Below are 27,898 nucleotides of genomic sequence, written 5' to 3'. Positions count from 1 at the left end.
TGTCACTCATCCAGAGACAGGAAACGGCGTGTTGGCACGGCTCACTCATGCCCCAGCAAGACAAGAATTCCTTTGCCCAGCTATGTTCCACAGCCCTGAAGTCTGAAACCACTTGGTTCAGAAGTCACATACATACACAGGCTACCCTGGACTGGTCTCCCACTTTTAAGAGACAAGGTTTCTCTGGTGTGGCTAATCTGCTTGGGTTTTAAGCTATCAGCCAGAATCACTGGTTGAGAATGCCCACCTCATGACATGAATCACCCAGCCCCTCAAAGGAGCCTGGCAGGCAACTTTAAGCCTAGGTCCTACTTTGGGTATACATCCATGATCTTGCTCATGGCTTTCTCTACTCTTGACTTGTGTTCTGCCATCTTCTCTGGAATACCCAGGCTGTGAGCCAGGGTACAAGCAATAATTAAATCAATTTGCCCCATCAAATCAGCAAGGTGTCCATTGTCTGACCCTGTGACTCAAGGCAGCATTGCTTCAAGCTTTCCCAGTGTCATTCACAACTCAGATGGGAATGTTCTTAACAGGAAGCCTTGCTCTGTCAACCTTCAGAGCCAAGGGAGGCAGAATGGCTTCATGGGACAGCCCTTACACTGCCCCAACAACGATCACGACTGAAGTCAAGGCAGGCTTCCCAGCCATCCCATAGTACTCACAAGCGGTGTGCCAGGCCCAGGGAAAATGAATAAGGCAGTCAGTTGCATACATCTTTGTACTCATTCATTTAATAAACATGGGATCAGAAGCAGGAGGACACCCGAAGCGAACATTCTTGGTAGTAACATGTCTAGAGGTTCATCTTTGATTGAACCAAACCCCAAGAGAGTTCAGAGGGAACGCCAGCCCTCACTTAGACCTGGGCTCCAGTTCAGCACCAACTCAGACTGTGACCAAGTGGGGAGGGCACGGGTCTTGGAGGCGAGGTTCCACCATAAGCAAACAGGTCAGCCTCCCTCCTCATCTCCACAGCTGTGATACCTTGGCTTGGCCCTCCCCCACATGAGGAATCTTCCAATTTTGCCAGTGGCTGGGTGGCTTGATCTCAAGCTGTTTGGAGTGGGCTTCCAGGTGAGTGGCTGACCCGTGAGGTGATTCCTAACCTCCACCAGGGGTGGAAAGAGCAACACAGGAACTAGGGGAGGGCCCAGGGGAGGAGCCTGCCACGGTGTTCACAGTTGGTAAGTGGGACTGAGTTAGTTTTTGTCTGTTTTAGAGACAGAGTCTCACTATGTAGCTCTGACTGTCCTGGAACTTGCTCTGTAGACCAGGCTGGCCTTGAACTCACAGAGATCTGCCTGCCTCTGCTTTGAATGGTGGGATTAAAGGTGTGTGCCACCACTGCCAGGTGACACTAGTTTTAAGAAAGAAAAACTACATTTACCAGGAAGCCTTTTCATTTGATTAGTGAGTTAAATAACACAGTTTTAAATCATATACCTAACAACCATCTGAACACTAAGTGTGCACAGACATATACCACGAGGTAGTTTAAATCACCACTGAAAGCTAGTACTTCCTCTGCCTCACCGAGCGGTTGTCACTGGTGCGTGATGACAGTTTAAAGTTGGTATCTGAATAAAAACTCGGGAAATTCCTCAGCAGAACTGAACCATTATGGGCAATGATATGAAAACCAGGCTATGGCTGCTTTAAATGGGCAGCTCCAGTTCTACCTATGTCCTGAAATGCTAGAGGGCTTGTCTAGACAACTCCCTAAGTCATCTCAATAGGTGGTGGTTCTTTATTTTTATTTTCTTGGATTTTCACAATTCACTCTGTAGATCACGGCGGCCTCGAACTCAAGTGTCTGTCCTCCAAGTGCTGAGTTTAAAGGCATGCGCCACCATGCCCAGCAGCTCGGCCGTCTGATTTACTTTACACTGGACTTCTGTGGTAGAACTGTTAGAATCTATGTACACATTTGAAACATTCCTTACTAAGGTCTCCATCGTTCCTCTGTGGGAAATGCCTGACCTCATGGGACCTGCACTTCACATCCCACAGAGCAAGAAAGCGCAGCCAGTTCACACGACACGGGAAAAGCAACATCTATTGTTCTTAGAGTCTGACTCTTCTCGCGGCAAGGAAAGTCTCTTCATAGTGCTGCTCTGCTGACAGGAATGGCTGTTAGGCCAGGGCCGGGAAGTCCTCAGGGTCATCCGGGTTAGGAGCGACATCTTGGGTCTAAAGAAAAGAGAGGTTTTGAAGTGACGACCCAGCTGTGGCCAGCATTAGACCACTTACTGTGTGACAAGCAGCCACCCCCTTCCTACCCCTGCCAGCCCATGGAGGAACCAATGGAGCCACAGTGACCTGAGGGCCACCATCAGGAGCTGTCTCCTTGCCCTCTGGAGCTGACACTTTCTTTTCCCAATATGTAACTGTTTAGGGCTGTAGAGTAGGCTCAGTGGTCAAGAACATTGGCTGCTCTTCCAGAGGACCAGGGTTTGATCCCTAACATTCACATGGTAACTCACAGCCATCTGGATCCAATGCCCTCTTCTGGCCTCCAAGGGCACTGGGCATACAGGTGGCACACACACACACACACACAAAGGCAGCAAAGTACTCATATACATACACATAAAATAAACTTAAAAAGTAACCATTTACTACAGGCTAGGTACCTAAGGTAAGCAGGAATGAATTCACAGTTTCTCACACAGAGCTCAAGTTTCAGGGAGAGACATGAAGTCGGGAACTTCATGAAGCGGGGGTCCAGTGTCACCCAAGGTTTTCTGAAGAGTCCTGAGATGAGCCTCAGCATAGGAGCAGGGGACAGATGTGACACCTGTGGTCTGCACGGGTCTGTTCACAGAATACATTTGTTTTTACTTCAAGTGTGTGTGTGTTTAACAAGCTGTAGGCCCTTACTCCCAGCACAGGAGAGGAGGGTGGCAGACGGACGGGTTCTGACACCAGACTGGGCTGGGACTGGCTGCAGCCTGGAGGGAGCAGCACTGATGGGTAATCGCGCAGTAGGGGACACAGCAGGAAGAAATGGTTCAGGAGGGAAGCCTTTGCCAGAGACCTCAGCTGTTGGAGGGCGCTGTGCACAAGAGTGCTTTAGAGGCTGGGGATCTACGCTACACTGGCAGGGAAAGGCGCACAGCCGAGGCTCTGGGGTGCAGCTGGTCACAAAAGGCCATCAGGACTTACCACCACTTCTGCTCTGGGGCCATAGTCCTCTGTTCTTCTGATCCTTCCTCGGCCTCCACGGGCACTGCCTCTGGCTCCCCGTCCGGGGCGAGGGAGGTTACCAAAGTTAATCTCCAGCTGGGATGTGATGTCATTGGCAGCTTTCCGGAAGACGTGGGACTCGTCCTCACACTCATCCTTCACCATCTGGAACACAGCCACAAGTCAGACGGCCACACGCATGGCCTGGGTACTAGTAACGAACATTTTTAATATGCTGCACTGGTGGCCTGTGTGTCCCTGTGGACTTGGAAGACCCTGGCTGTGTCCTAGCTCTGAGCAACTGAGCTAGACACCAGACACTGGTCTAATACAAGCAAAACTACCCAGGCTGCTCTCCTGCCCTCAGCCTCCCAAGTGCTGGGTTATAGGCATGGGATCCTAGTTAGTCTTTGAATTTACTATTCAACTAAAACCAAAATCCTGTTGGGTGTGGTGGCTCATGCCTTTCATCCCAGCACTCGGGAAACAGGCAGGTGAATCTCTGAGTCTGAGGCCATCCTGGTCTACATACTGAATTTCAGGGCAATCAGAGCTACATAGTAAGAACCTGTCTTAAAACGAACAAATAATAAATAACCCAGTCTGGACACGTTAACGTATAAGATTATATTAGCATTTTTCAAGTGTATTTTGTTGAGGTTAAAAAGTTTTAATTCCAAGTCAGGTGGTAGTGGTGCACGCCTTTAATCTCAGCACTTGGGAGGCAGAGGTAGGTAGATCTTTCTGAGTTTGAGGCCAGCCTGGTGTCTACAAAGTGAGTTCCAGGACAGCCAAGGATACACAGAGAAAAACCCTGTCTCAAGAAACAAAAACAAAAATTTAATTTCTGCCTCTCTATTTGATCATGAATATTAAACAGATATGAAAATATCGCCTTCTAGGAATCGGACTTGATGGAGAGAGTTCTTTCTGTGTGCATGCCGCACCCCATGGAGCAGAGCACAGCCTTCGAGCACCACTGCTGTGCTGCACAGAACTCACTACGGAGACCAGACTGACCCTGAACTCAGAGATCTGTCCACCTTCTGTGCTCTGGGATCAAAGGCCACTATGGCTGGCTTTAGCTCAAGCCTCTTTTACAGTGGCTCTTCTTAAAACTCTTTGCATTTTAAGAAGCCCAAGTAAGTTCTTCCTTTCATTAAAAAACAAAAGCGACAATTAACCAGATAACCAAAGCCCCTCAAGTGAAATCTAAACCTTCAGAAGGAAAACAGGATCAGTGGTCAGGTGGACTGGGAAACAGGTCAGTCCCTAAAGCAGTTGTGCAGGCATGAGGGCCTGGCGCATGATCTGAGCACTGCGGGGTGAAGACAGGACAGCTAGAGCTCACTGGCCAGCAGCAGTCTAGCCAAATCGACAAGCTCCAGGCTCAGTGACAGATGCTGTTCAAAAGAAAAAAAAAGGTAGGGGGTGGAGGGCGAATGAGGAAGAAACTCGATGTCAACCTCTGGCCTCCACACCATTCTCGTGTGCAAATGCATCTACACACACATGCACACACTCATTCCCACATATGCATACACTGCCCACATACACACAAAACCAGACTAGAGCTAAACATTCCTGTGAATTGCCCAGAAAATGGAAAAGTTTCCTTGACCTTTTTAGTTTCTTTGGGCTGTTTGTTCTTTATGGGATCAAACACCCCTTCAAACTTATTAATTAAAAGCAGAAATTTGAGGTTAAGGACCCATGAAGCTAAAATGGTGAAGGAAAAAACAAGTGGGATACACAAAGTAAACGGCAAAATAATGAACTGCCTGACCCAGAAAATATTTCACTATCAGAATGTCCTACGAGGAAGTGTTTAAGGTCCAAGGCTACCCCATACACAGCAAGTCTGAGGCTTGGGTTCCTCTCTCAGGGCTGATCCTAGCCAAAGTGCTCTTTATTGAGTTTATTAGGTTGAACTCTACACACAAACAATACATAGTATCCTAGAACTTTTTTTGGTGGGAGGTCTCTTAAGATACCACAACCTTTGAGGCTAACCTGGTCTATAAGAGCTAGTTCCAGGACAGGCTCCAAAGCTACAGAGAAACCCTGTCTCGAAAAACTTAAAGACTCCAAAACCAAAGTAAGTTAGCAACCCCAAGATTTGGCTCATGTTGCTTTAAGAACAATACTGGCTAAAAATGTAGATTAACTAGGACCAAAGACATTTACTTTATTGAAACCTAACTAGCCAAGGTCAATGAGTCAGCTAACATAGTTACATCAAATATTCCAACAGATCTCTCAGCCAAGGAATATGAATCGGACGTGATTTGAGGAACCGGCTCCTATTTTTACCTGCTTCCCAGCCTTAACAGTACCATGGTTTCACACGAAACTGAATTTTAATGTTCACAACAGAAAAGAACAACAAAAAGACGTGCTGCTGGCTAAGCCAACTCTGGCCTCCCCGGTCTCTGGTGGAACATCTCAGAACCTATCAGTCAAGTGTCTTAGACCTTGAGCTGACCAAGAAGGCAGAGTAGATATACTGTGTTGGCAGCAGCCTCCTAAATGAAGTACTCAAGGTAACTGACCAAAGTGCGCATGAAAATTCTCAAAGGCCTCTGGAGGAGGTGGGTCGTGGGGCTGAGTCTTGGATGGGGACATCATTAGGACTTCAGTCCTTCCTGTCTGTTTCTTGGCCGCAGTGAGGCAAGCATATGGTTTTCTGCCATCTGCTTGCATCTTTGGGCCACACAACCTGAGGCTGAATCAAAACTTTTCTCATTATAAGTATCTCAGGCATTTTGTTACAACACTGGAAATCTGACTAACAGAGAAACACAGAGAAAATACACAGTGTTCTGAGCTGACTGGAAGTCAGCAAGTCTCCCCAGCGGGGAAGATGATTGCTCATCACCACAGTCTGGCTTGTGCTGTGACAACAGGAATTCTAAACTCTGCACCCGGGTGCTTCAGTGTTCCTTTAACTTCAGTAACAGAGGAGAATGTGGTAAGGGATCAGCCTTGTCATTATAAACATTTCCCGGGAGCAGCTCTGTCCAGGCCTCTGGTAAAAAGCCCCGTGCTGGGCTGGGGAGATACAGCCACAGTGGTGAAGTGCTTGCACAAAGCGTGAGGGTTGAGTGATCCCAGCACTCGTGTAAAAAGCTGAGCACATCTGTAACCCAACAGTGCGGGGCAGAGACGGATTAGGGTTCTTGGAGCTTGTTAGCCAGTGTACTTGAATTGTTGAGTCCCAGGTTCACCGAGACACCGTCTCAAAACATAAAACTGAAGTGATGGACACATGAGCAAGTATGTACACACACACACACACACACACACACACACACACACACACACACACACACACACACACAGGGTCAGTGCTAGACAGGAACCATGAAGATAAGCCTATACAACACAGAGTCCGTAATAATGCCCTCAGTACAGCTGGCTGCAGCCTGGTACCAGACAGTGCCATCAGTGATCTAGGAGCTTCTCAGCAGTTTCTGGAGTTAGACAGAGGAAGCAGTGGTGTTCAAATACCGTAACAAAGGGATCACAGAATACAGGTGCTGTGGGATGTCTTTCTGTACACTGTGAATATGTGGTCTTATTGGTTGATAAATAAGAGCCAGGAGGGAAATCCAAGCAGAGATACAGGAGAAGAAGGGCAGAGTCTTGGAAATGCCAGCCAGCCAGCAACAAAGGAAGCAAGACGTGTAGAAAATGAGGTAACAAGCCACGGACCATGTGGTAAAGCATAGATAAGAAATACCAGGTAATTTAAATGTTAAGAGCTAGCTAGTAAGAAGGCTTAGCCATCAGCCAAGCATTTATAAGTAATAGTAAGCCTCTGAGTGTTTTAAAAGCAGCTGCAGGACTGGGCGGAGCAGCAAAAAGCCTCTGTTTACGTATAGGTTCCCTGGTATTGGTTCAACTCATAACTGACCCAGTGGAATGCTCATCATGAAAGAGGAGTGTGGTGGTGCAAACCTTAGTCCTGGCCCTCGGGACACTGAAACATGGGTGGATGGAGATTTTGAGGCCAGACCAGGCTACATACTAAAGACTTTGTCTTAAACAAAGGAACCTGAGGGGATGGTGATCTAATCATCAAAATATTAGCCTTTGAAACAGCCGCTCTGTGCCTCTGAGAGGCCAAGGTGGATGGAACCCTTGGCACTGTGTCTTCCTGGCTTACTTTCAAGGCCAGCAGAGAATATGCGGTATTCTCCTGTCAACACATCAAGTTCTATTCCTTTCCAACACCCTTGATGAGGCTTGAGCAGAAACAAGAATGTCAAATGGAAGGTTAGCAAGATGGCTAAGTGGGTACCAAACCTGATGGCTTCAGTGCTGAGAACCACACGTTCTCCTCTGGCCTCCACATGCACACTCCCCACATGCAAGGTTCTGTTTTCATGTCCACCAAGAGAGGTCTGTTTGTGCCTCACAAGGGCAACAGTACATATTCCCCCAAGACAGAAGGCTTACTTACATCGTCTCTGTATCTGGACTTGTGAATCACCACTGCCTTGGAAGGAACTGTGGATTCTGGCTTCCGGATGTTGAACTCAGGCTTCGGTCTGGTTTGCTCTTGAAGGTTTTTCCACTCATCTAAGGTCATCTCTTGGACTTGACTTTCCTCTTCTACCTCCAGCTCAGGAACTCTGTAAAGGTATATTATCATAACAAACTTTTTTGCTGATGGAACCAAATATCTACAAAAAGTTAAACTTTTGTAGCACTTTACTAGAAATGTAATAAGGTGAAAAGTAACCAGGCCCTCAGGGTCACATCTGAGTTCTATCTTTACCATCCTATCCTTCACTGCAAACTAAAGGTACCTTCACAGTGGTTTGTGAAAATGACGTCATCACTCCATATTCTCCCCATCAATTACACCATCATGCACCTTTTCTGACGGCAGGGGGGGCGATATGATAATTGGGGAAAAATAAGAGATGTTGTGGACACAAAGTCACGGAAACCATGGGTCACAAATGTACACTTTTATAAATACCCCTTCAGTTGGTTCAGACTCTCTCCAGGCCCATGCTCCAAACCCTTTTTAGACCTCTTCCTCATTATGCCAAAACTATTTTGATCACATTATAAGTTTAGGTTTTCTTGTGAACTCATTATATCTTCATGCTTATTCTACATTTGTCTGATAACTTCATCGTGAGAACCTGTTAAAAGTCATTCATGTTTTACCCTCTTCTATGTCTCAGTTTTGAGTGAGGTTTTTATTGTAGACCTTTTTGGAGCACTGTGGGTAGAGCTTAGGGGCCCGCATGTGTTGAGCAAATGTTCTGTCCCCATCCTAGCTAACAGTTGGACTATTTAAAACAGACTAGGAGATGGCTCGCTCTGGAAGCACGAAGACCTAAGTCCAAATCCCCAGTACCAGTTCCAAGGGATCTTGTGCCCTCGTATGGCTTCCAAAGGAACTGCATTTGCACATACACATGCAGGCAAAATAGACACACTAAAAATCTTTTCAAATGACCAATATCATTAGTCGTCAGAGAAACGTGGCAAACAAACCACAAGTTACCCCATTCCACACCTAACAGGACAGCTGGTATCAAAAAGGCATTTAAGGGTTGCAGAGATGGTTCATCAGCAAGAGTATTTGCAGCTCTTGCAGAAGACCTGGATTTGGGTCTTTTTTTTTTTTTTTTTTTTTTTTTTTGTTTTTCGAGACAGGGTTTCTCTGTGGCTTTGGAGCCTGTCCTGGAACTAGCTCTTGTAGACCAGGCTGGTCTCGAACTCACAGAGATCCGCCTGCCTCTGCCTCCCGAGTGCTGGGATTAAAGGCGTGCGCCACCACCGCCCGGCTTCTGGATTTGGGTCTTAAGATTCATGTGGTAGCTTACAACCAGCTGTATTCAAGGGGATCCAATGCTCTTTTCTGGACCCCACGGCACCAGGCACTCATGTGGTATACATGTATGCAGGCAAAGCACTCATAAAAATAATTCTTTTTTAAGAAGGAAAAAAGGTGTCTTTAAAGGCATTTAAAAAGTGTTGACAAGGGTGTCAAAAATTGGGGCCCAGGTGTATATGGTTGGGGAAATGTGTGGTCAATTTAGAAAACAGTCTGGTGGGTGTTCAAATTTTACAGTCAGGTGTGGTGGTTCACGCCTTTAAACCCAGCACTAGGGAGGTAAGGTCAGCTGGACCTCTGTGAGTTCATGTTGGGGCAGCTGGCCCAATCCCTGCGTTCAGGGGCGTGGCTGCTCCAGCGGGGTAGCATTCCCCTTAAATAGGATCGGGGCGCCGGAAGGACCCCCGTTTTGATTCTTCCCTGCGTACCTTCTGCTCCACTGGACCCTTGGATCTGTAAGTTTCCTTATTCTCCCCTTGTATTAAAGCTAATTAATTATAAAAGGACTATCGTGGTTATTTCCTAACCTCTCCGACCGCTGGCAGCTGCCACAAGTTCAAGGACAGCTTGGTCTACAGAGTGAGCCCCGAGACTGCTGAGGCTACATAGCAAATTCTAAGACAGCCTACTTAGAGAGATCTTGTCTCAAAAAATTTTTTTCTGGCAGTTCATATATGACCCAGTAATTTCACACCTGAGAGAAATGAGAACATGCATCCATATTAGACCACACATGAATGTTCACAGTGGTACTATACAGCGCCTCAAACTACAAACTACCAGTGTGTCTATTGTCTGATGAACAGATAAGAAAAATAAGGGGTTAAAAAATAATAAAGGCTGGGCATGGTGGCACATGCCTTTAATGCCAGCACTTAGGAGGCAGAGGCAGGTGGATTTCTAAGTTTGAGCCCAGTCTGGTCTCCAGAGTGAGTTCCAGGACAGCCAGGGCTGTTACACAGAGAAACAAAAACAAAGCAAAACATTAGTATTAAGATAGGTCATTAAATGACAGAAATTTGGAAACATGATGAATAGTGAAATAAGCCAGCGTGTCTTCTCTTTCTTGTGTAAGATCCCACTTATGTGAGGTCTCCAAGTGAAGAGGAAAACTCAGAGACCAAAGCAGTCAGGGCAGTAGACGCCCTCCAACGTCAGAACGCTGTGATGAGGAACAATTCAGCTGCTGCCGTGAAGCAAGGGAGGAAGTGTGTAACACATCGGTAAACTGGCCAAACTGGAGGAGTAAGTGTGTGTTTTAGGGTGTACATGCAGGATTCAAGCTCTTCTGTCGAGAAGTTCTGAGCCCGAGAGGTGAACTGGAGATGCACTGTGGCTTAATGCTGAAAGCCCCAACGTCAAACCAGTCAGCCAGAGCCATGAGCAGAGAACATCATCGGCAAGGAATGGAATTTTCAAACCATCAAACATGGCACATTGCTACGAGATTTCCATGATTTTGAAGTCTGACGGGGCCAAAGAAACAAGAGCTCCTCAACATTGGCCACACTGAATTCCCACGGAGGCTTACATTCCGCCAGTCTGCACAGAGTGGCGTGGTGGCCAGCCTTGCTTAGCCTCCTCCAGTGTTGGTCCATCTTTGTCTAATATTAGGAAGGCCACTGTGTCTTAATTCTGTCAATTAGAATGATAAAAACTTGGTTTTCAACCTCCGTGCACCCGAACACACACCAGTGTTTACTCCTCAAACAATGTTTCCCTACATAATTCACTTTCCCAGCTCATAGAAATTATGCGTCTGTTTCCTTAGTTAACACTGTCTAAATAGGCACATTAACTATGAATCCTATTTTAAAAACACATTCTTAGTTGTTTTGAGCAGTAAGTTCGCAGCTGTCACAACTGTCAGTCACTGTCAATCTTGTAAGAAGCAAAGATGAGAATGGCAGGTATTCGCATAGCAACCAAGCTCTGGGCTCCATTCTAGGTGCCCCCCTCTCTCCCACTTGTGGATATGAACATAGCTGTGCACACAACAGTCCGCACAACTCCGTGCTGCGGCAGCTGATTATCCCTATTTTACAGATGAGGGCAGATTAAATAACTTGATCTATTCTGTTATTCAGTCTATTCTGGCAGCTGAAGGTGAGCAAAAGAGCCAGCAGCAGGGTGGAGAGCAGAATTCAGCAAGCAGGGAAGCAGGAAGCCAGTGGGGTGAGGATAAGGTATGTTCAGAACACGAAGTAGGGGCCACAAAATGAATCCCGGGAAGGCACAGAATAGTCAAACTTGAGCGTCCCACCAAGGCCAGGTCCTGTGGGACTGTACACATCAGGGTAAGAACAGAGAAGGAACAGGAAGCCACTGGAGGGGGTCTCAAGGGGTCGGAGGACATGACACTCAGAGAACCAGTGTAAGAGCCACTCTGGTGCAGGTGGGAATGCAGGGGCCATCGGGAGCTGCAGTGACAACCAGAAAACAGGTTAGGTTGTACCAGTGACAGACAGTGAACAGTTAGGGTCTGAGCGCAGGCCTGGATTTGGGGGTGGGAAGGACTGAAAACAGGGCTTCCAAGGGAGACTTCTCAGCTTCCACTGTGGAAACTGATGATGCTGTTCCAGAAGACAGACACCTGGTGAGGTCAGACGTCTGTGGGGAAGCAAGCAGTCCAGTCACCTGAGCGTGCAAAGCAGAGGGGATGCTGGAGAAGGCGTGCAGGAGGCGTACACAGACCTTGAGCTCTTATTGAAGGAGGAAGCCACTAATCTGTATTTTGGAGTCAACACAGGCATGACAATTTAAGCAGCAGGTATGTAAGATACCGTAAAGATTCAGAAAAGGAGAAGAGGCCTAAGGCAAAACCCTCATGAGTTACAAAGGAGATGTTCAAGGCAGAGGGAAACCAGAGCCAGAGAGCAGAGCTCAAATCCACACAGATCCAGAATGAAGTGGCCATTATGCCTGGAGACGTGGAGGGAGTGTTCAGAGGGTAATAACAGGAGGCAGGTCTGGAGTTAAAAGAACGAGTAAGAGAGGAAATGACCATGGCACAGTGCGAGGCCAGTAGGAGACTGCACACATTTAAAATGTCCAGAAGACCAGAGCTGGGGAGGAATACATGAACAAACTGGCAGCTTGAGGGTTTGAGGAAATCTGTGGGAATGGACCCAAAGCTCTAAGAAGTGAGAGAAGAGATGGCACAGTGTTCTGCCATGAGGAAAGGAGGCTCGGGGGCGAGCAGCTGCAGACAGGTTATGTCTCTGAGGATGGGAAGACCACCAACTTCCTGTCTGGGGCACTGGATTGCTCAGAGGTGTGGCAACACCAAGGGAAAGTCCTGTCAAGGTTTGGGATGCTGCACAGTGTGATTGTCCAGAGGGGCTGGAGAGATGGCCCAGTGAGCAAAGGTGCTGTACACAAGCCTAGTGACCTGGGATCGATCCCTGGAATCCACATAGAGGAGGAAGGAGAGAACAATGTACAAAGCTGTTCTCTGACCTCCACATGCACATGTGATACATACACACACACAGTAATAATAAAAATAAAAGCCAAACTAAACAACAAAAACCTCTCAAAGGTTCCAGTTAGCTCTGCCTTATGACTTGCTTGGCTATGGATTCCAGGAGGGAGAAGGCTGAATGAGTTGTCCAGGAGGTGGCTTTGCCTTGAGAGACAACACTAGGAAACAGGAGGATCCTACGAGTTCTGTGGCTAGCACCCTGACTCATCCACAGGGAAAGGAGGCTTAAAGCCTCAGTGTGCTAGGTATGGACCAGAGACCCAGTCTTCATGGAAAAAAGGAAGACAGGAGAATAAAGGGGACAGAAACAAAACAGAAGAGGTAAGGGGGCGAGGATACAATACTTGAATTTACTCTATTCTCACTTAAAAAAACTATCAGATCATTTAACTAGTTTGATCATTATTCATTAACAAATAAGATCAACCCAGTATGATACGAGAAAGGGCTCAGCTTTTAAAACCATTAAGGAAAGACTAGAGAGATGGCTCAGTGGGTTAAGAATGCTTGCTCCAGCTGGGTATGGTGGTATGCACCTTTAATCCCAGTGCTGGGGCGCAGAGGGAAGTGAAGCTGTGTGAGCTCAAGGTCAGTCTGGTCTGGATGTTGTACTGTAATAGGACAGCCAGGGCTACACAGAGACACCCCTGGTCTGAATGTTGTGTTATAGGACAGCCAGGGCTACACAGAGAGACCCCTGGTCTGAATGTTGTGTTATAGGACAGCCAGGGCTACACAGAGAGGCCCCTGGTCTGAATATTGCACTATAGGACAGCCATGGCTACACAGAGAGGCCCCTGGTCTGGATATTGCACTATAGGACAGCCAGGGCTACACTGAGAGACCCCATCTTCTTTGAGAGTACCTGCACTGCAAACATGAGGACAGAGTGTGAATGTCCACCACCCACCTAAAAATCCCAGCAATGTGCAGTGGAGACAGAAGGATCCTAAGAATTCACTGGCTACCTAGCTTAGCTGAAATAGTGAGCTTTTATCTGTGAGGAACCCTGTCTCAAGGCAACAAGGGACAAAACCACAGAGAAAGACACCTAGTACCCTGCTCTGGCCTCTACATTCACACAAGCAACATCCCCCCCCCCACGCACACACGCATGCACGCATGCACATTCGCACATGCACATACACACAATGTCCAATTTTGGGTGGGGGGTGTATCATTAAGAATCACTATGAGAGATAACCCATAGATATAAGAAGCAGCTGCCTACTTGGCTGGAGACTCCTCATCCAGGGTGCCTTGGGAATCCTCCATCATTAAGATCTCTTCCATGGGTGCAGGTGGCTCTGTGTCACTGCAAGAGCAAGAACATTTGTCATACAGTTCACCATGCCACCAAAGTCCTCATCTAGTTAAGGCCAAGGAAACACAATTTAGGCCTCGTTTCTTAGGGGCACGCCCCTGAAGCGACCATCTCCACACTGCAGTGAAAAACAGTAGTAAGGGCTGCTTAAAAATGTGTTATTTCCCACTCAGGAGCAGGGCAGGAAGATCTCTGTGAGTACAGCCTGGTGTACAAAGCAAGTTCAGGACAGTCAGGGCTACAAAGAGAAACCCTGCCTTAAAAACAAAAAGTTATTTCCAAAATGTTAAAAAATAAATAGAAATGTCCATGAATGCTCTAAATTGAAGACCAGATGATAATGATCAGGGGGAAAAAAGTTTATAAAACTGGAGAAGCCATCGTTTCATTTTCACTTTTTGTATATTTTATTTTTAAGAAAAGGTCTCACTGTGTAGCCCCAAGTGTCTGAGACCTCACTGTGTAGACCAGGCTACTCTCAAACTCACATATAAATCTACCTGCCTCTGCAATGTGCTGGGATCCTCCCTCCAAGTGCTGGGATCAAAGGTGTATGCTACCAAGCCTGGCAAGAATTCCAGCTTTGGGGGTTGGAGAGATGGTTCAGTGGTTAAGAGTACTTCCAGAAGTCTTGAGTTCAATTCCCAGCAACCACATGGTGGCTCATGGCCATCTATAATGGGATCTGGGCCCTCTTCTGACATGCAGGTGTACATGCAGATAGACAGAGCACAATATGCGTAAAATAAGTAAACCTCAAAAAATGATTTTAAAAAATTATTCTAGCTTTCAACTTTTTTTTAAAGCTTATTTTATATTCTGTGTATGTGTGTTTGTCTGCATGTCTGTATGGGTACCGTGTGGGCACAGTCCCCACCAAAGATAGAAGAGGAATTCAAAACTTCCAAAACTCCCTTATATGAACAGCAAGTGCTCAATTTGAGACAAGGCTTCACGAACTCCTTATTTGCTGCAGATGACCTCGAACGTCAAAACCTGGGATTACAGGTATGCACCACCACTCCCAGTTCATATGGTGCTGGAAGCAGACCCAGACCTTTCTGCATGCTAAGCAAAATTTTATTTTTTTTGATACAGGGTTTCTCTGTGTAACTTTGGAGCCTGTCCTGGAACTAGCTCTTGTAGGCCAGGCTGGCCTCGAACTCACAGAGACCTGCCTGCCTCTGCCTCCAGAGTGCTGGGATTAAAGGCATGCGCCACCACCACCCGGTTGTGCGTTGTTCTATCTGAGCCACATGTACAGACCCTGCAAAATACTTTACCAAATAAACAGCTGTAAGAACTTTGGACACTCACAGGGAAATAAAGTATAGGTCTGAGTGTGATGCATATGTCTATAACCCCAGCACTTGGAAAGCTGAGGCGGAAGGATTCACGGTAATCTGGGCCAAATAGTGAGATCCTGTCTCAAATATATATATAAAATATTCTGAGATGTACAAGTTTGCACACAGTATGCTTAAAATATATGAACATATATGTGGCTATCTGTCAAGTATGGTTCTGTTTGTCAAGCAGAAATCGATGTGGATTGTTGTTTAGGATGTGTGTGTGTATGTGTGTGTGTGTGTACATCTGCAATTGACTGAATCAGGAGAAAGCTTTTAAAAACTGAGTTGTTATGTTGTATTTAGACCCAAAACTGTTTTTAAGGTCTATTTGCTTATTTGCTTGTTTTATTTATTTGAAACAGAGTCTCACGATGTAGCCCTGGCTGGCCTGGACTCATTATATACACCAGGCTGGTCCAGAATTCATTGAGATCCTCCTACCTCTGCCTCCCAATCCAAAGCATCTGCCACCATACCTGACCCCCTAAAGGTCTATTATTTTATCTTATTTTAGCTAAGTTAAAAACAGTCTAAGAATCTAAGTACAACACAACTATGTTTTAAAAAGCTTTCTCCTGATTCAGTCAATTGCACACATACACACATGCACACACACACACACACACACACACACACACTCCAAACAACAATCCACATCAATTTCTACTTCACAGACAGAACCAGAGAGAGCAGTTTCCACCCTTGCACCTTACCTGGTGTCTTTCCCTGGTCCCCAGGAGCGCACACCGCAGATACCCATGCTGTCCTCCATCCTGTTTGCTCTGAAGGAACAAACAACAGCCATATTAACTTGAGGTGGAGCATGTCCCTCATCGGCCTCCCAATCAGAAAGCGCTGCCCCAGTGTCTGCAGAGACAACTCTTACAAAGGGCCTGGGTTTAATTTCCAGTACCTACATTAGACAGTGACAACTGTCTGTAACTCTGGCATCATCTTCTGGCCTCTACAGGCACGGCTCTCATGCATGTCACAGCCCACCCCAACAACATACACACAGATCCACACAGTCTTACATAATGAAACCCTGTCCCACGAGAATGACAGCGCTCATATCAAGCTGGTCATCAACAAACACAAAAGCTGAAGTGGAAATGGCACAGCAAAGGAGCTTACGCTTTATCATTGCTGCTGTATCTTTCAAAGTCTCGTTTCCCTCTTTGGTCAAAGGAGTCGAAAGCTCTGTTCCCGGGTCCACCTCGGCCTCTGCTCCTCAGGCCTCCTCTGGGGCCTCCGCGTCCTCTCAGTGGCCTGTCTCGGTCAAACCTGTCAAATGGTCTAGGAGAAGACAGGAATGATGAGAAGTGGTGAACTGGACTTAAGGGGTCTGAAGCCTTTTTTAGAAAAACATACCAACTCTAGAAGGCAGCTATGGTTATATATGTCAGAAAGCATGGTGGGTTGACTAAACAGCTTACCACTGAACAACACTGTGCCTGGCACTTCTCTGGGCACTATACACACAGCATTTTAATGCTCACAGCCAAGTTTAGTATACAGAACTTCTGTAAAGAGACGGGAACCTGAAGCAGCATAGGAAGGGATCTGCCCAAGGTCACATGGGTATCAGGTAGGGAGCACAGGTCCTTGTTCTCAACTGGCTTTCACTTGTGAATTCAGTTTCCTCATTTATATACCATGACTGTGTTAGTTAAATGTAAAGGTTCTTTCTTGTCTTGGTATTAAACACTTAATTTGAAATGGTCTGTGTAAGAAAAATGCTTCATCTTTAAAAATTATCCCTCCAAATCTCTCTTCTAAACATACACTCAGAAAGTGATATTTGGAGCTGAAATCTTTAACATACTGAACTTTCTTCTACTCTGTGACCAAAGGCAGGGAAGACTAGTGATTTTTAAGATTAATTTATTTATTTTGTTTTTTTTTTTTTTTTTGAGACAAGGGTCCACTGTGTAACAGCCTTGTCTGTTCTGAAACTAGCTCTAGACCAGGTTGGTCTCAAACTCACAGAGATCCCCTTGTCTTTGTCTCCCAAGTGCTGGAATTAAAGGAATGTGCCACCACCACCCAGTGACTTACTTTATTTTTATTTATGTGTATGCCTGTGTCAATCTATATATAAGCAAACATCTCTGTGTGTGCCCTTGGAGGCCAGAGAAGGGCATCCCTGGAGCTGGAATTACAGGCAGTTGTGAGCTGCCTGGTACGTAAGTGTGCTGGAAACCAAACTCAGTTCCTCTGGAAAAACAGCAGGTGCTCGCCTGCCAAACCTAAAAAGTCTATGTTCAGAGGGTTCGATTAAGTTCATTAAGAGGCCTAAAGAAAAGCTCCTGCTTCATTGAAAGGGATATCTGCATCCCTGATCCTGGCTCAGTCAACTGCTCACACAAAGGATGTCACTTCTGAAGGAAACACGTGTTCTGCCTGTACAAAGTCAACATCCTTGTCAACTGAGATCAGAGCCACTCCAACTCTGGAGTGTTTCCATCTCTAAGGGCTGAATTTAGACTCTTTTTAGATAACAAAAATTTTATAATTTTGTCTAGTAACGTGTATCAAGAAATTGAAAGCAAGTGCACTTTAATTCAAATAAGCAAAAACCAACCTGGATTCCAGCCCAGTTTGTAGACTGTGCTGTGGGAGATGCTACCCAGATAAGTGACAAAGCGAGCTGGTGGGTGGCTGTGGCAGTGGCCAGCAAGCCTCCCCATCCCAATTTCATCTGTTTTTATACCGTCTCTACCCACCTAACTTTGTACTAAAGCAGATACAGGTCACCTGCCTGAGAGCCACAGCTTTACAACCTCACCTGGCTTAAGCACTGCTGATCACATGGGAAACCCTCGTGTGTGTCAAGAAGAATGAAAGGGTAGAGTGGTCAGTGTGTGTGCATTACCATTGGTGGTGGTTTGAATGAGAATGGCCACATAGAGTCATATGTTGAATGTTTGCTTCTTAGTTGGTGGAACTATTTGGGAAGGACCAGAGGTGTGGGAAGGATTAGAAGGTGTGGCCTTGATGAAGGAGGTGTGTCATGGGGGTGGGCTTTGAGGTTTCAAAAGCTCTCACTAGCCCACTGCTGTCTCAGTTAGCTTGATCTCTACCTCCTGGTTATAGATGAGAAGTGAGCTCTCAGCTACTGCTCCAAAGCATGCCTGCCTGCCTGCCTGCCTGCCTGATGCCATGCTCTCTCACCCACTGAAGTTTTAAGGACCCAATTAAATGCTTTCTTTTTTTCATAAGTTGCCTTGATCATGATATCTTGTCACAGAAATAGAAAAATAACTAATGGGGCTGGAGAAATGGCATAGTGATTATGAGCACTGGCTTTTCTTCCAGAGGATCTGATTCAACTCCCAGCATCCACATGGCAGCTCACAACTGTCTGTAACTCCTGTTCCAGGGGATCAAACATTGTCACACAGACACAGATGCAGGCAAAACACCAATGTACATAAAATACAAATAAATTTTTTAAAAGTAAAATTTTTAAAAAAGAAAGAAAAATAACTAATATATCACTTTACTACCTCAGTAGATTAACAGATGGAAAAATGTTGATTGGTTTTGTGATTTCACATGTGTTTGTTTATTGTGTGTGCATGAACACACATGTACAAGAGTGTACATGAGGAGGTCATGAGACAACTGCTAATTCTCATAGTGATTATATCCCTTGGCCCAAAATTACTTTCCTAATCTAACTTCAGAAGAATTTTTAACCTCTTCGATATACTTTGTGTGTGTGTGTGTGTGTGTGTGTGTGTGTGTGTTTTGCTGGTTATTTTTGTTTTATTTTGTTTTGTTTTATAACATGAGGGCTTTTCAGGGGTTGGAGAGATGGTTCAGAGGTTAAGAGTGCTGGCAGTTAAGAGGTCTTCCAAATGACCTGGGTTTGATTTCCAGCATCCACATGGTGGCTTACAACCATTTGTAACTCTAGTTCTAGGGGATCTGATACCCCTCTGGCCTCCATGGGCACCAGGCACACATGTGGTGCATATACATACACACAGGCGAAATCCCACGAACATAAAATAAAAATCTGTAAATGCTTTTTGTATGAACCTTCTGTTCTTTGAGCTTTATGCATGGTAGGCAAATGTTCAACCACTGAGCTGCACCCTAAACCCACAAATTTCTTTTTGTTTGTTTTTTTTTTTGTTTTGTTTTTCAAGACAGGGTTTCTCTGCATAGCCCTGGCTGTCCTGGAACTCCCTCTGTAGACCAGGCTGGCCTTGAACTCAGAGATCTGCCTGCCTCTGCCTCTCAAGTACTGGGATTAAAGGCGTGCGCCATCACCTGGCCACAATTAATTTTTAATTGTATGATCATTTACTATATACTAAGGTATAGGTAAATGAAAGATCCTTCATGTTCTACTGAAGGTAACATGACTTAGGACTTACCTTGGCAAATTGTTCGTAGGACTGCCACCACAGAAATGTCACAAAGCCTAGTAGTTATCTGGAAATCTCTGGGGCCCCGGCCACCCTAACCGAGGACTAAGGTACATACTTTTCATCTGTGAACTTCTCCGCTGCCAAGTCTGCCGGTCTCTCAGTGTCATAGAGTCGATATTCCCTGTAGGACCTTCGCTCTGCTCTATCAAGCGCGTCTGTCCCCCGGTTGTCATTCCATCCTTGCTGCTCCCCTCTTCTGGGAGTCCGCTTCTGGCCTGCGGGGAACCAAAGCAAAGTTCGCACAGCGTCCACAGCACCACAGTTTCTGCCCGGAATCAAAGTCGCTGGAAAGCGAGGGCTTCAGGGAGAAACAGTTACCGCCTCCTAGTGCCGCATCTGCTAATTATAAAACTGCACCAAGTCCTAGAAACGCCAGGGTTAACCCATACCAATGACAGATTTACAGGATGTTATAGGGAGCCTAGGCCAGCCTTGGACTGATAACGGTCTTGCCTCAGTTGTGCCATCATGCTTGGCTAGTTTGACATTTTTTCAGTGCCTCTGTGACTGCTGTTACGTGTCTTTTACTGGATGGATAGCATTTCACAAATACACCTTTATCAGCCCATAGTGATAAAGACTCATCTAAGAAAATTAAAGGATTAAAAACCCTGTACCTCAGACAATACTTTTAGAATCCCATCTGCAGCTGGGCTTGGTGGTCCATGCCTTTAATCCCAGCACTCAGGAGGCAGAGGCAGGTGAATCTCTGAGAGTTCCAGGACAGCCAGGACTACACAGAGAAGCCCTGTCTTGAAAAACTAAACAAAAACAAAACAAAAAAGAATCCTAGCTGCAAACAAACCAAGGGCAACTAGGGTCTATCTTCTGGCATGAAGACAGGTGTTTGTGGTATGCTTAGAACATCGAGAGATATAAGTAGAGCTTTTATTGCAAAAATTTACATTACCATGAAATCAAAATTGGGTGCTGGAGAAATGGCTCAGTGGGTAAAGTGCTTGTTGTGCAAATTATGAGGACCAGAGTTCAGACACCCAGAACCTAGAGAAAAGCCAAGGGTGATGAATGCCTGTAACACCAGCACTGGGGAGGCAGACTAGCCTTAGTCAGCCAGTACAGATCCACAGTAGAGTTCTGGCTTTATTGAAAGACCATGCCTCAGGCAGTGGTGGCAAAGGCCTTTATCCCCAGCACTTGGGAAGAAGGTGGATCTCTGAGTTCAAGGCCAGCCTGGTCTACAGAGAGAGTCCCAGGACAGTCAAGGTTACACAGAGAAATCTGGGCTCGGAAAAAAAAGAGAGAGCGAGAGAGGGGGGGGGAAGAAAACTATGTCTCTAGGGGGCTGAAGAGATGGCTCAGCTGTTGGGAGCACTGACTGCTCTTCCAGAGGTCCTGGGTTCACTTCCCAGCACCCACATGCAGCTCACAACTGTTGGTAACTCCAGTTTCAAGGGATCCAACATGCTCACACAGACATATATGCAAGCAAAATACCAATGTACATAAAATAAAATAAGTCATTAAATTTTTTTAAAGGACCCTGTCTCAAGAAAATAAGGTGAGGGAGCTGGAGAGATGGCTCAGAGGTTAAGAGCACTGACTACTCTTCCAGAGGTCCTGAGTTCAATTCCCAGCAACCACATGGTGGCTCATAGCCATCTATAATGAGATCTGGTGCCCTCTTCCGGCATGCAAGCATACATGGAAGGAATGTTGTATACATAATAAATAAATCTTTAAAAAAAGAAAAGAAAAGAAGGTGAGGGCTGGAGAGATGCCTCAGAGGTTAAGAGCATTCACTGCTCTTCCAGAGGTACTGAGTTCAATTCCCAGCAACCACATGGCAGCTCACAGCCATCTGTAACTCCAGTTCTGGGGATCTGACACCCTCGTCTGTGGGCATTGAAATACATATATACTGTATATATACACACATGAAAGCAAATATGCTCACACATAAAAAACAAAAAAGATCTTTTCAAGAAAACTATTATTTTTAATCAGCTTCTGATTTCCCACTTGCCACTCATATTTTTAACTATGTATCTCTGTTCAGCTACAGAATTGCTGAAGTGCTTATTCTCACTTCTTTCTGCTTCTCTTAGTTATTTCTAATTGTATCAATTAAGTGTCTTCCAGTGTCCCTGTGTATAAATTGAAACTATTAAATGTAATTTATTATAATAATTGAATACCTTGCAAACATTACAGTTCTCTAAAATCCCAAAACAAAGGTAACCAGAGAGATTTCCGTTCTCCCACAACTTGGTTCTAGGAGATCCAGATGCAACTGGACCTAGCTTGTTTCTCTGTGCTGAATCAGCAGGGCAGTTGCAGATGCCGCATTTCCCCAGCCCTTTCAATAAGGAGCTGGGCGTATGTATGGTCTGGTCATTTATCTAAATCAAAGCCCGTAGGGTAAACAGAATATAGTAAAATCTACAATAAGACTTCCTAAAAGACAAAACTGAATGTGGGCTTATCCACCAGAACCTTGAAAGTCTATGAAAACAAGAATGGAACAACCGATGATTGAAGAATGAATTTATTGGACAAGGCTCATCTAAGGGTTATCATTAAACAGACAAGAACACTAGAAATCTGTATTTCCATGGGAAAAATAATGACTTCTACATCGTTGAGATCAGCAACTGTTCTGTAACACAGCAAATGTGCTGAGTATTTGTGCTCACTACACATTCACTCAGGACATTCAAAGTTTACATTTTTTTCTTTTTCTTTTTTTCCAAGACAGGGTTTCTTTGTGTAGCCTTGGCTGTTCTAGAACTAGCTCTATAGACCAGGCTGGCCTGGAACTCGCAGAGACCGGCTTGCCTCTGCCTCCTGAGTGCTGGGATTAAAGACATGTGCCACCACTGCCCAGCTAAATTTAATTTTTTTTTGAGTACAGTGAACCATGGTCTTTCACGTCAGTTAGCACTAACACCTACAGTCACTCTCTGCGGTCCATCAGATTTAGAATAGGAGCTACAGGCATGGTAATCATGCACAGTTGGAAAAAGAACCCTCATTTCAAATTTTCCATTCTAACAGCATCAACTAGGTCTCTAAAGCCAAAACCCCTAGACTGTGAACTGACAGATGAAAGTTCTAAGTACACTAGCTTACAGTTCCAAGTGAGAGAGTAGATTGCAAAAACAGAAACAGCAATGTACTGTGTGCACGCGTGTGCCAGTGTGCACATGGATCCAGAAGCCAGAGGTAAACGCTGGTTCATACCTTCTGAGACTAGGCCTCTCTCTGGGGCTCATGGATTCAGATGAGGGATGGAACATGAGGTCTTCATGTTTTCAACAAACATTTTGCTGACTGACCTATCTCCAGACTCACACTGTGCTTTCATTACATAAATATATATATATATATATATATATATATATAATCCAATAGTGCTACTCATAATAAAAAATAAGGGACCCTTTTTCTAGCTTCATACATTTCTGAGATTGCTTGAAATTTCCATAAGAGCTGGGGGGTGGGGTGGATCACTTGCTCATCATGCATGAAACACTGGGTCATCATAACAAAAATATTTTTAATTTTAAAAGGGCTAAAAAAAAAAATCGACATTTTAGCCGGGCGGTGGTGGCGCACGCCTTTAATCCCAGCACTCGGGAGGCAGAGACAGGCGGATTTCTATGAGTTCGAGACCAGCCTGGTCTACAAGAGCTAGCTCCAGGACAGGCTCTAAAGCTGCAGAGAAACCCTGTCTTGAAAAAACAAAAAAAAAAATTGACATTTTAGCCAGGTGTAGTGGTACATGCCTTTAATCTCAGCACTCGGGAGGCAGAGGCAGGCATATATCTCTTTGAGTCCAAGGCCAGATTGATCTACAAAGCGAGTTGCAGGACAGCCAGGGCTGTTATACAGAGAAACCCTGTCTTAAAAAAAAACCAACAACAATAACAAATCAAGTTTTTAACTGGTATTCTTCAAAGGCTAGTATATTTTCACTTTATTAAGAAGTAAATAGAGGGGGGATGGAGGGAGGGTGGCACATGTCTTTAATCCCAGCACTCGGGAGGCAGAGACAGGCAGATCTCTGAGTTTGAAGCCAGCTTGGTCTACAGAGCAAGTTCCAGGTCAGGCTCCAAAGCTACAGAGAAACGCTGTCTCAAAAAAACAAACAAAATAGAAGTAAATAGGCAAAACAGCCTTTCTCTAATCTTTCCCTTCCATTTTTATAAATGAGTTTAAGAGAAACACATAATACAAAATGTACAGTTTAATGCATTTCAATTTTAAAAGGAAACCTACACCCACTGAGGTATCCATCTTCGTTGTAATAATTTTCTGATTCTCAAGCAATGTCTCAAATTAACTTTATAGATGACGGTAAACATTACCTAGCCGAAGCCTCAACCGTAAAGCTAGAGGTGGAACAGTCCGTTTTTCTCAAGCAAGGACAAAGCAATAATGCTCCACACGAACACCTTCCTACCCCGTGGTCAAACTGTACTCCAGTCTCAATATCCCTTCTTGCCAACCTTACGTACGGTCATAGTGTTATCAAGGGGAAAACGGGGCAAGCAGGCGGCAAGAGCGTGGCTGCAAAAGCCTTGACGCAGTTCAGGTGACAGCCCCGAAGTCTGAAGGAGAGCCTGCTGTGCACAGAAGCACACCCAGCGGAGGGTTGGCCCTTCTGCTAGCCAGAAAGGGTAACTTTGAACATTCTGACTGCAAAGGTTAAAGCCGGCTCTCCTAAAACAGTACTGAATCAATTACAGTTACACTCCCCACCTACGCTATTTGTTCCACCTGCAATCGATGCCACAGAAGCTATGAGACGGAGATAAAGAAAAGGGATAAAGCGCAGAGAAGCCGGGAACCCAAACTCAGGGTCTACCGTTCCGGGGCTCCTGCACCCTCGGGTGCCCAGGCCTCCCTGAATCTCGAGGCCCAGAGTCTGGGATCCCTGAAGGTTTCAACTGCGCGTCACCTACGGAGCTGAATCCCGCAGAGGCCCGCGGTGGGGGGTGGGGGGAGGGAGTGAGGGAATGAAGGATGCAGCCAGGGGCAGATGTCGGGATCTTAGCTTCGCAACCCTCAGCCTGTCAGTCCCCGGTCCCTCCACCGAACCTGGAACCCAGGCCTTCTCGTCCATCAAGAACCTCCAGCTCGGTCCACTCCATCCCAGACGCGCAACGAGTCCATAGGGACAAGGATCCCCCAATCCCACCCGGGAGGATGACTCCCGACCCCTTCTCGAGGATAGGGATCCTGGGAGAGTAACCAAGGATTCTCGGTCCATCAAGATTCACTGCCCTGCTTACTCTCCCCCAACTGTGATGAGCACACTGGGATTAAGACCTGGCCTCTATACCGAGACAGGGTGACCCGGAAAAGTGACCACCCAGGAGGGTGGCCCTGGATGGTCATAATCTTGCGAGAGACTGACTCCGGGAAATTTGACTCTGAGAGGGTGACTCTGGAGGGTAGGATATTATAATAACCCACGGGAGGGTTATTAGGGTGATTACCCTGGAGGGTGGCTGCCAGAAGGGTGACCCCGGGCCCTGCGCCCATCAGGACTCCCAGCTCTGACTTGACTCGCCCACGCGGGACCTGTCCCCTCGACCAGAGTCCAGCGGCGGAGGGGTGAGCTGGGTGCCCACGGCATACCTGACGGCTGCGGGCCCCCAGGGTTGTCCGGCAGCTGTGCGCCCGATGCCGCGAGGCTCTTGCGCTCCTTCTGCGACTCCCTGCGGCCGGCCGCGCCAGGTCTGTGTCCTGAGGCCACAGCCGGGCTCCGGCCGCCGCGTTGCCCGACCCCGCTGGCCGCCGCCGCCGCCTCGTCGCGCCGCTTGCGCTGCAGCTGCTGCTGGCGCCCGTGCTCGGCCTCGCGCAAGATGTCGAACGGGTCCGACTCGTCGTCCAGCAGCTGGTGGAAGCGATTGGCCACGACGCAGCCGAACGTCTCCTGCATCGCGGCGCCCGCGGCGGCCACCGGGCTCCCCAGAGCCCCCTTCATGCCGCCGCCGCTGCGGGCGCCGCGGGCAGCCTAGGCCGGCAAGGCTCAGGGAAGCCGCGGGCGAGGACCCATGCTGCCGCCGCCGCCGCGCTCCCGGCCTGCGGTCGGCTCCGCCCCGCCGGCGCGCGCCAGCCAATCAGCGCTCGCAGACACGCCCCCCTGCCCCGGCGCGCACGACGACCCAATGGGCAGCCGCTGTCTGTGACGTCAGGCCCCACCTTACCCTCCCCTCCCCCCATGGCCTGTGGGCGTGGTGGTGCGGGACTGGGGCGGAGCTACCACGGGAGGCACCGCGGAGGCAGTTCGCGTTTGCGCATCACTTCACGGTGGGAATCCGGTTGCGCATCGCTGCACTTCACCTAGGTGACCTGGTCACTAGTCCTTCAGGGGCTGCGTGTTCGGGGGATGGCTGTAGACTGAAAATGCTTAGAGGAGAGTCAGAGTTCTCAGGAGATGGAGATATTGCTGGGAGCTGAGCCAGGCAGGCTTGCAGAGACTTGAGCTTGTGACAGAGGTAACAGGGGCAGAAGACCAAACCAAAGAAACTACCCTGCGACCCACTGTGATGAGGTGCTGCGTGCAGGCGCGGACAGGGTGAGGTTTAGATAGTGGTTGTTTGCTTTTGAGACATTCAGTTAAGGCCTGGTTTCTGGTACTCAAATTCCGAACTAGGTGTCAGGCTTGCTGGCAAGTGTCTTTACTTCTGAGCCATCTCTCTTGTTCTGAAAATGAACTTTGTAAATTATCATACAAGTAATGGTTCTGTGGTATATGTGTTTATATATGTGTATAATGCATATATATGCCATTATGCTTTCTTCAAAATTGTTCCCTTCCCTCACTTCTCCATGCCCCACCCCTGCCTTCTGTTCACATATAAAAGAAATAGTTAAACCCACGTGTTAAAAGGTCTGAGTTTTACTGCTATTCTACTTTCCTGTGCAAAGAAGTCGAAAGTCATTTTGTCTCAACTTGTAATTCCCCAGGCTTGCCATTCATGCAGCTGATAGATTCTCAGTAAATACATGTTGAATTGACTAGAGATTTTAAGAAGCTGGTCATTTCCTTTTTTGAATTAAAGAATAATGCCTGCATTTTCTAGGAAAAATTGAAAACAGTTATTGAAGTGAAAACTTGTATTATTCTCAGAGGTGCTATTCATAGCAACCAGAAGGCAGAGGCAACTCAAATGCTCATTAACGTGTGGTACAGCAGCAGCTTGTATTTTGGGCAAATAAAGAACAAGTGTTGGTACACTCTGCAGCGCAGATGAACCTTGAAACATTGTGCAAAGGGTCAGATCATGTCAGAAATGGGTAAACCCACATGGTTTAGTTACCTTTGCATACTAGACAGATTTGTTTTGGCTCCTAGTATCAGAGGTATTCAGTTCATCATGGCAAGGAAGGCATGGTAAAGCACTCAGTTCATGTTGGGAGCCTGGGGTGGAGGCTGTTCTCATCACAATGGACCGAGAAATCGAGAGCAAAAGAGGAATCAGGCAGGGGTAACTTATCCTCCAGGGACTCGTCCATCCAGGCTCTCTCTCCTAAAGACTCCATAGTCTCCCCAGATAACACTCCCAGATGAAGAACAAGTGTTTAAACCATGACCCCACAGGGGCATTTCAATATTCCAGGTGTGTCACTTGAAACAGAAAGCGTGTTAGGAATTTAATTGGAATGTCTTCTTTTCTAGAAACTAATGTATTCAGTGATTTGTTATGTGGTGTAGATTCATGGCATTTAGTTTATTCTGTGAATGCAATCCTGATGTGAGATAATGGTCTTGTATGCTGTAAAGATTTGTCACTCATGTTGGTTTAATACAATGGTGATTGGCCAGTAGCCAGGCAGGTGGGGCAACCAGAGTAGGAGAATTCTGGGAAGAGAAAAGTCAGTCACCAGCCATATACAGAAGGAGCAAGATGAGAATGCCTTACTGAGAAAAGGTACCGAGCCACATATAGACAAGAATTATGGGTGGATTTAAGTAATAAGAGCTAGTTAGTATTAAGCCTGAGCAATAGGCCAAACAGTTTATAATTAATATAAGCCTCTGTGTTTTTACTTGGGACTGAATGGCTGCGGGACTGCGCAGGACAGAAACTTCTGTCTACACAATCCTGAACTACATTTTGTTGTTGTGTTTTGGTTTTTTGAGACAGATTTCTCTGTGTAGCCCTGGCTGTCCTGGAACTTACTCTTTGGACCAAACTTGCCTCAAACTCAGAGACTTAAAGGCATTGTGGCACCACCACTGGCTTATATTATTCATTTTGTTGCCCATAT

At 46.4% G+C, this 27,898-nt stretch overlaps 1 protein-coding gene across 1 annotated transcript; it reads right to left on the bottom strand.

The window, feature by feature from the left end:
- Window positions 1-715: 715 nt before the first annotated feature.
- Habp4 (hyaluronan binding protein 4) lies at window positions 716-25,673 on the bottom strand. Its single transcript, XM_038333149.1, has 8 exons — window positions 25,259-25,673; window positions 19,710-19,869; window positions 16,347-16,508; window positions 15,926-15,994; window positions 13,768-13,851; window positions 7,658-7,829; window positions 3,172-3,357; window positions 716-2,196 (listed from the first exon to the last, which is right to left on the bottom strand). The coding sequence occupies exons 1-8, from the start codon at window positions 25,605-25,607 to the stop codon at window positions 2,140-2,142; spliced, it is 1,239 nt and encodes a 412-aa protein (XP_038189077.1). The 5' UTR covers window positions 25,608-25,673; the 3' UTR covers window positions 716-2,139.
- Window positions 25,674-27,898: the final 2,225 nt, after the last annotated feature.

The sequence above is a fragment of the Arvicola amphibius genome, chromosome 6, assembly GCF_903992535.2.
Source record: "Arvicola amphibius chromosome 6, mArvAmp1.2, whole genome shotgun sequence".
NCBI lineage: Eukaryota > Metazoa > Chordata > Mammalia > Rodentia > Cricetidae > Arvicola > Arvicola amphibius.
Note: the sequence above shows the minus strand (reverse complement) of the source record. Positions and strands in the feature narration are given on the sequence as shown.

Bases quoted from the DNA above. Each gene is read 5' to 3' on its own strand.
- Habp4 (XM_038333149.1), bottom strand. From the start codon at position 25,607: ATGAAGGGGGCTCTGGGGAGCCCGGTGGCCGCCGCGGGCGCCGCGATG. The intron at 13,852-15,925 runs GTAAGGTGCAAG...TTGCTCTTGCAG, and splicing joins GGACCAGGGAAAGACACCAG to TGACACAGAGCCACCTGCAC. The intron at 7,830-13,767 runs GTAGGCAGCTGC...ATACCTTTACAG, and splicing joins GATGAGGAGTCTCCAGCCAA to AGTTCCTGAGCTGGAGGTAG.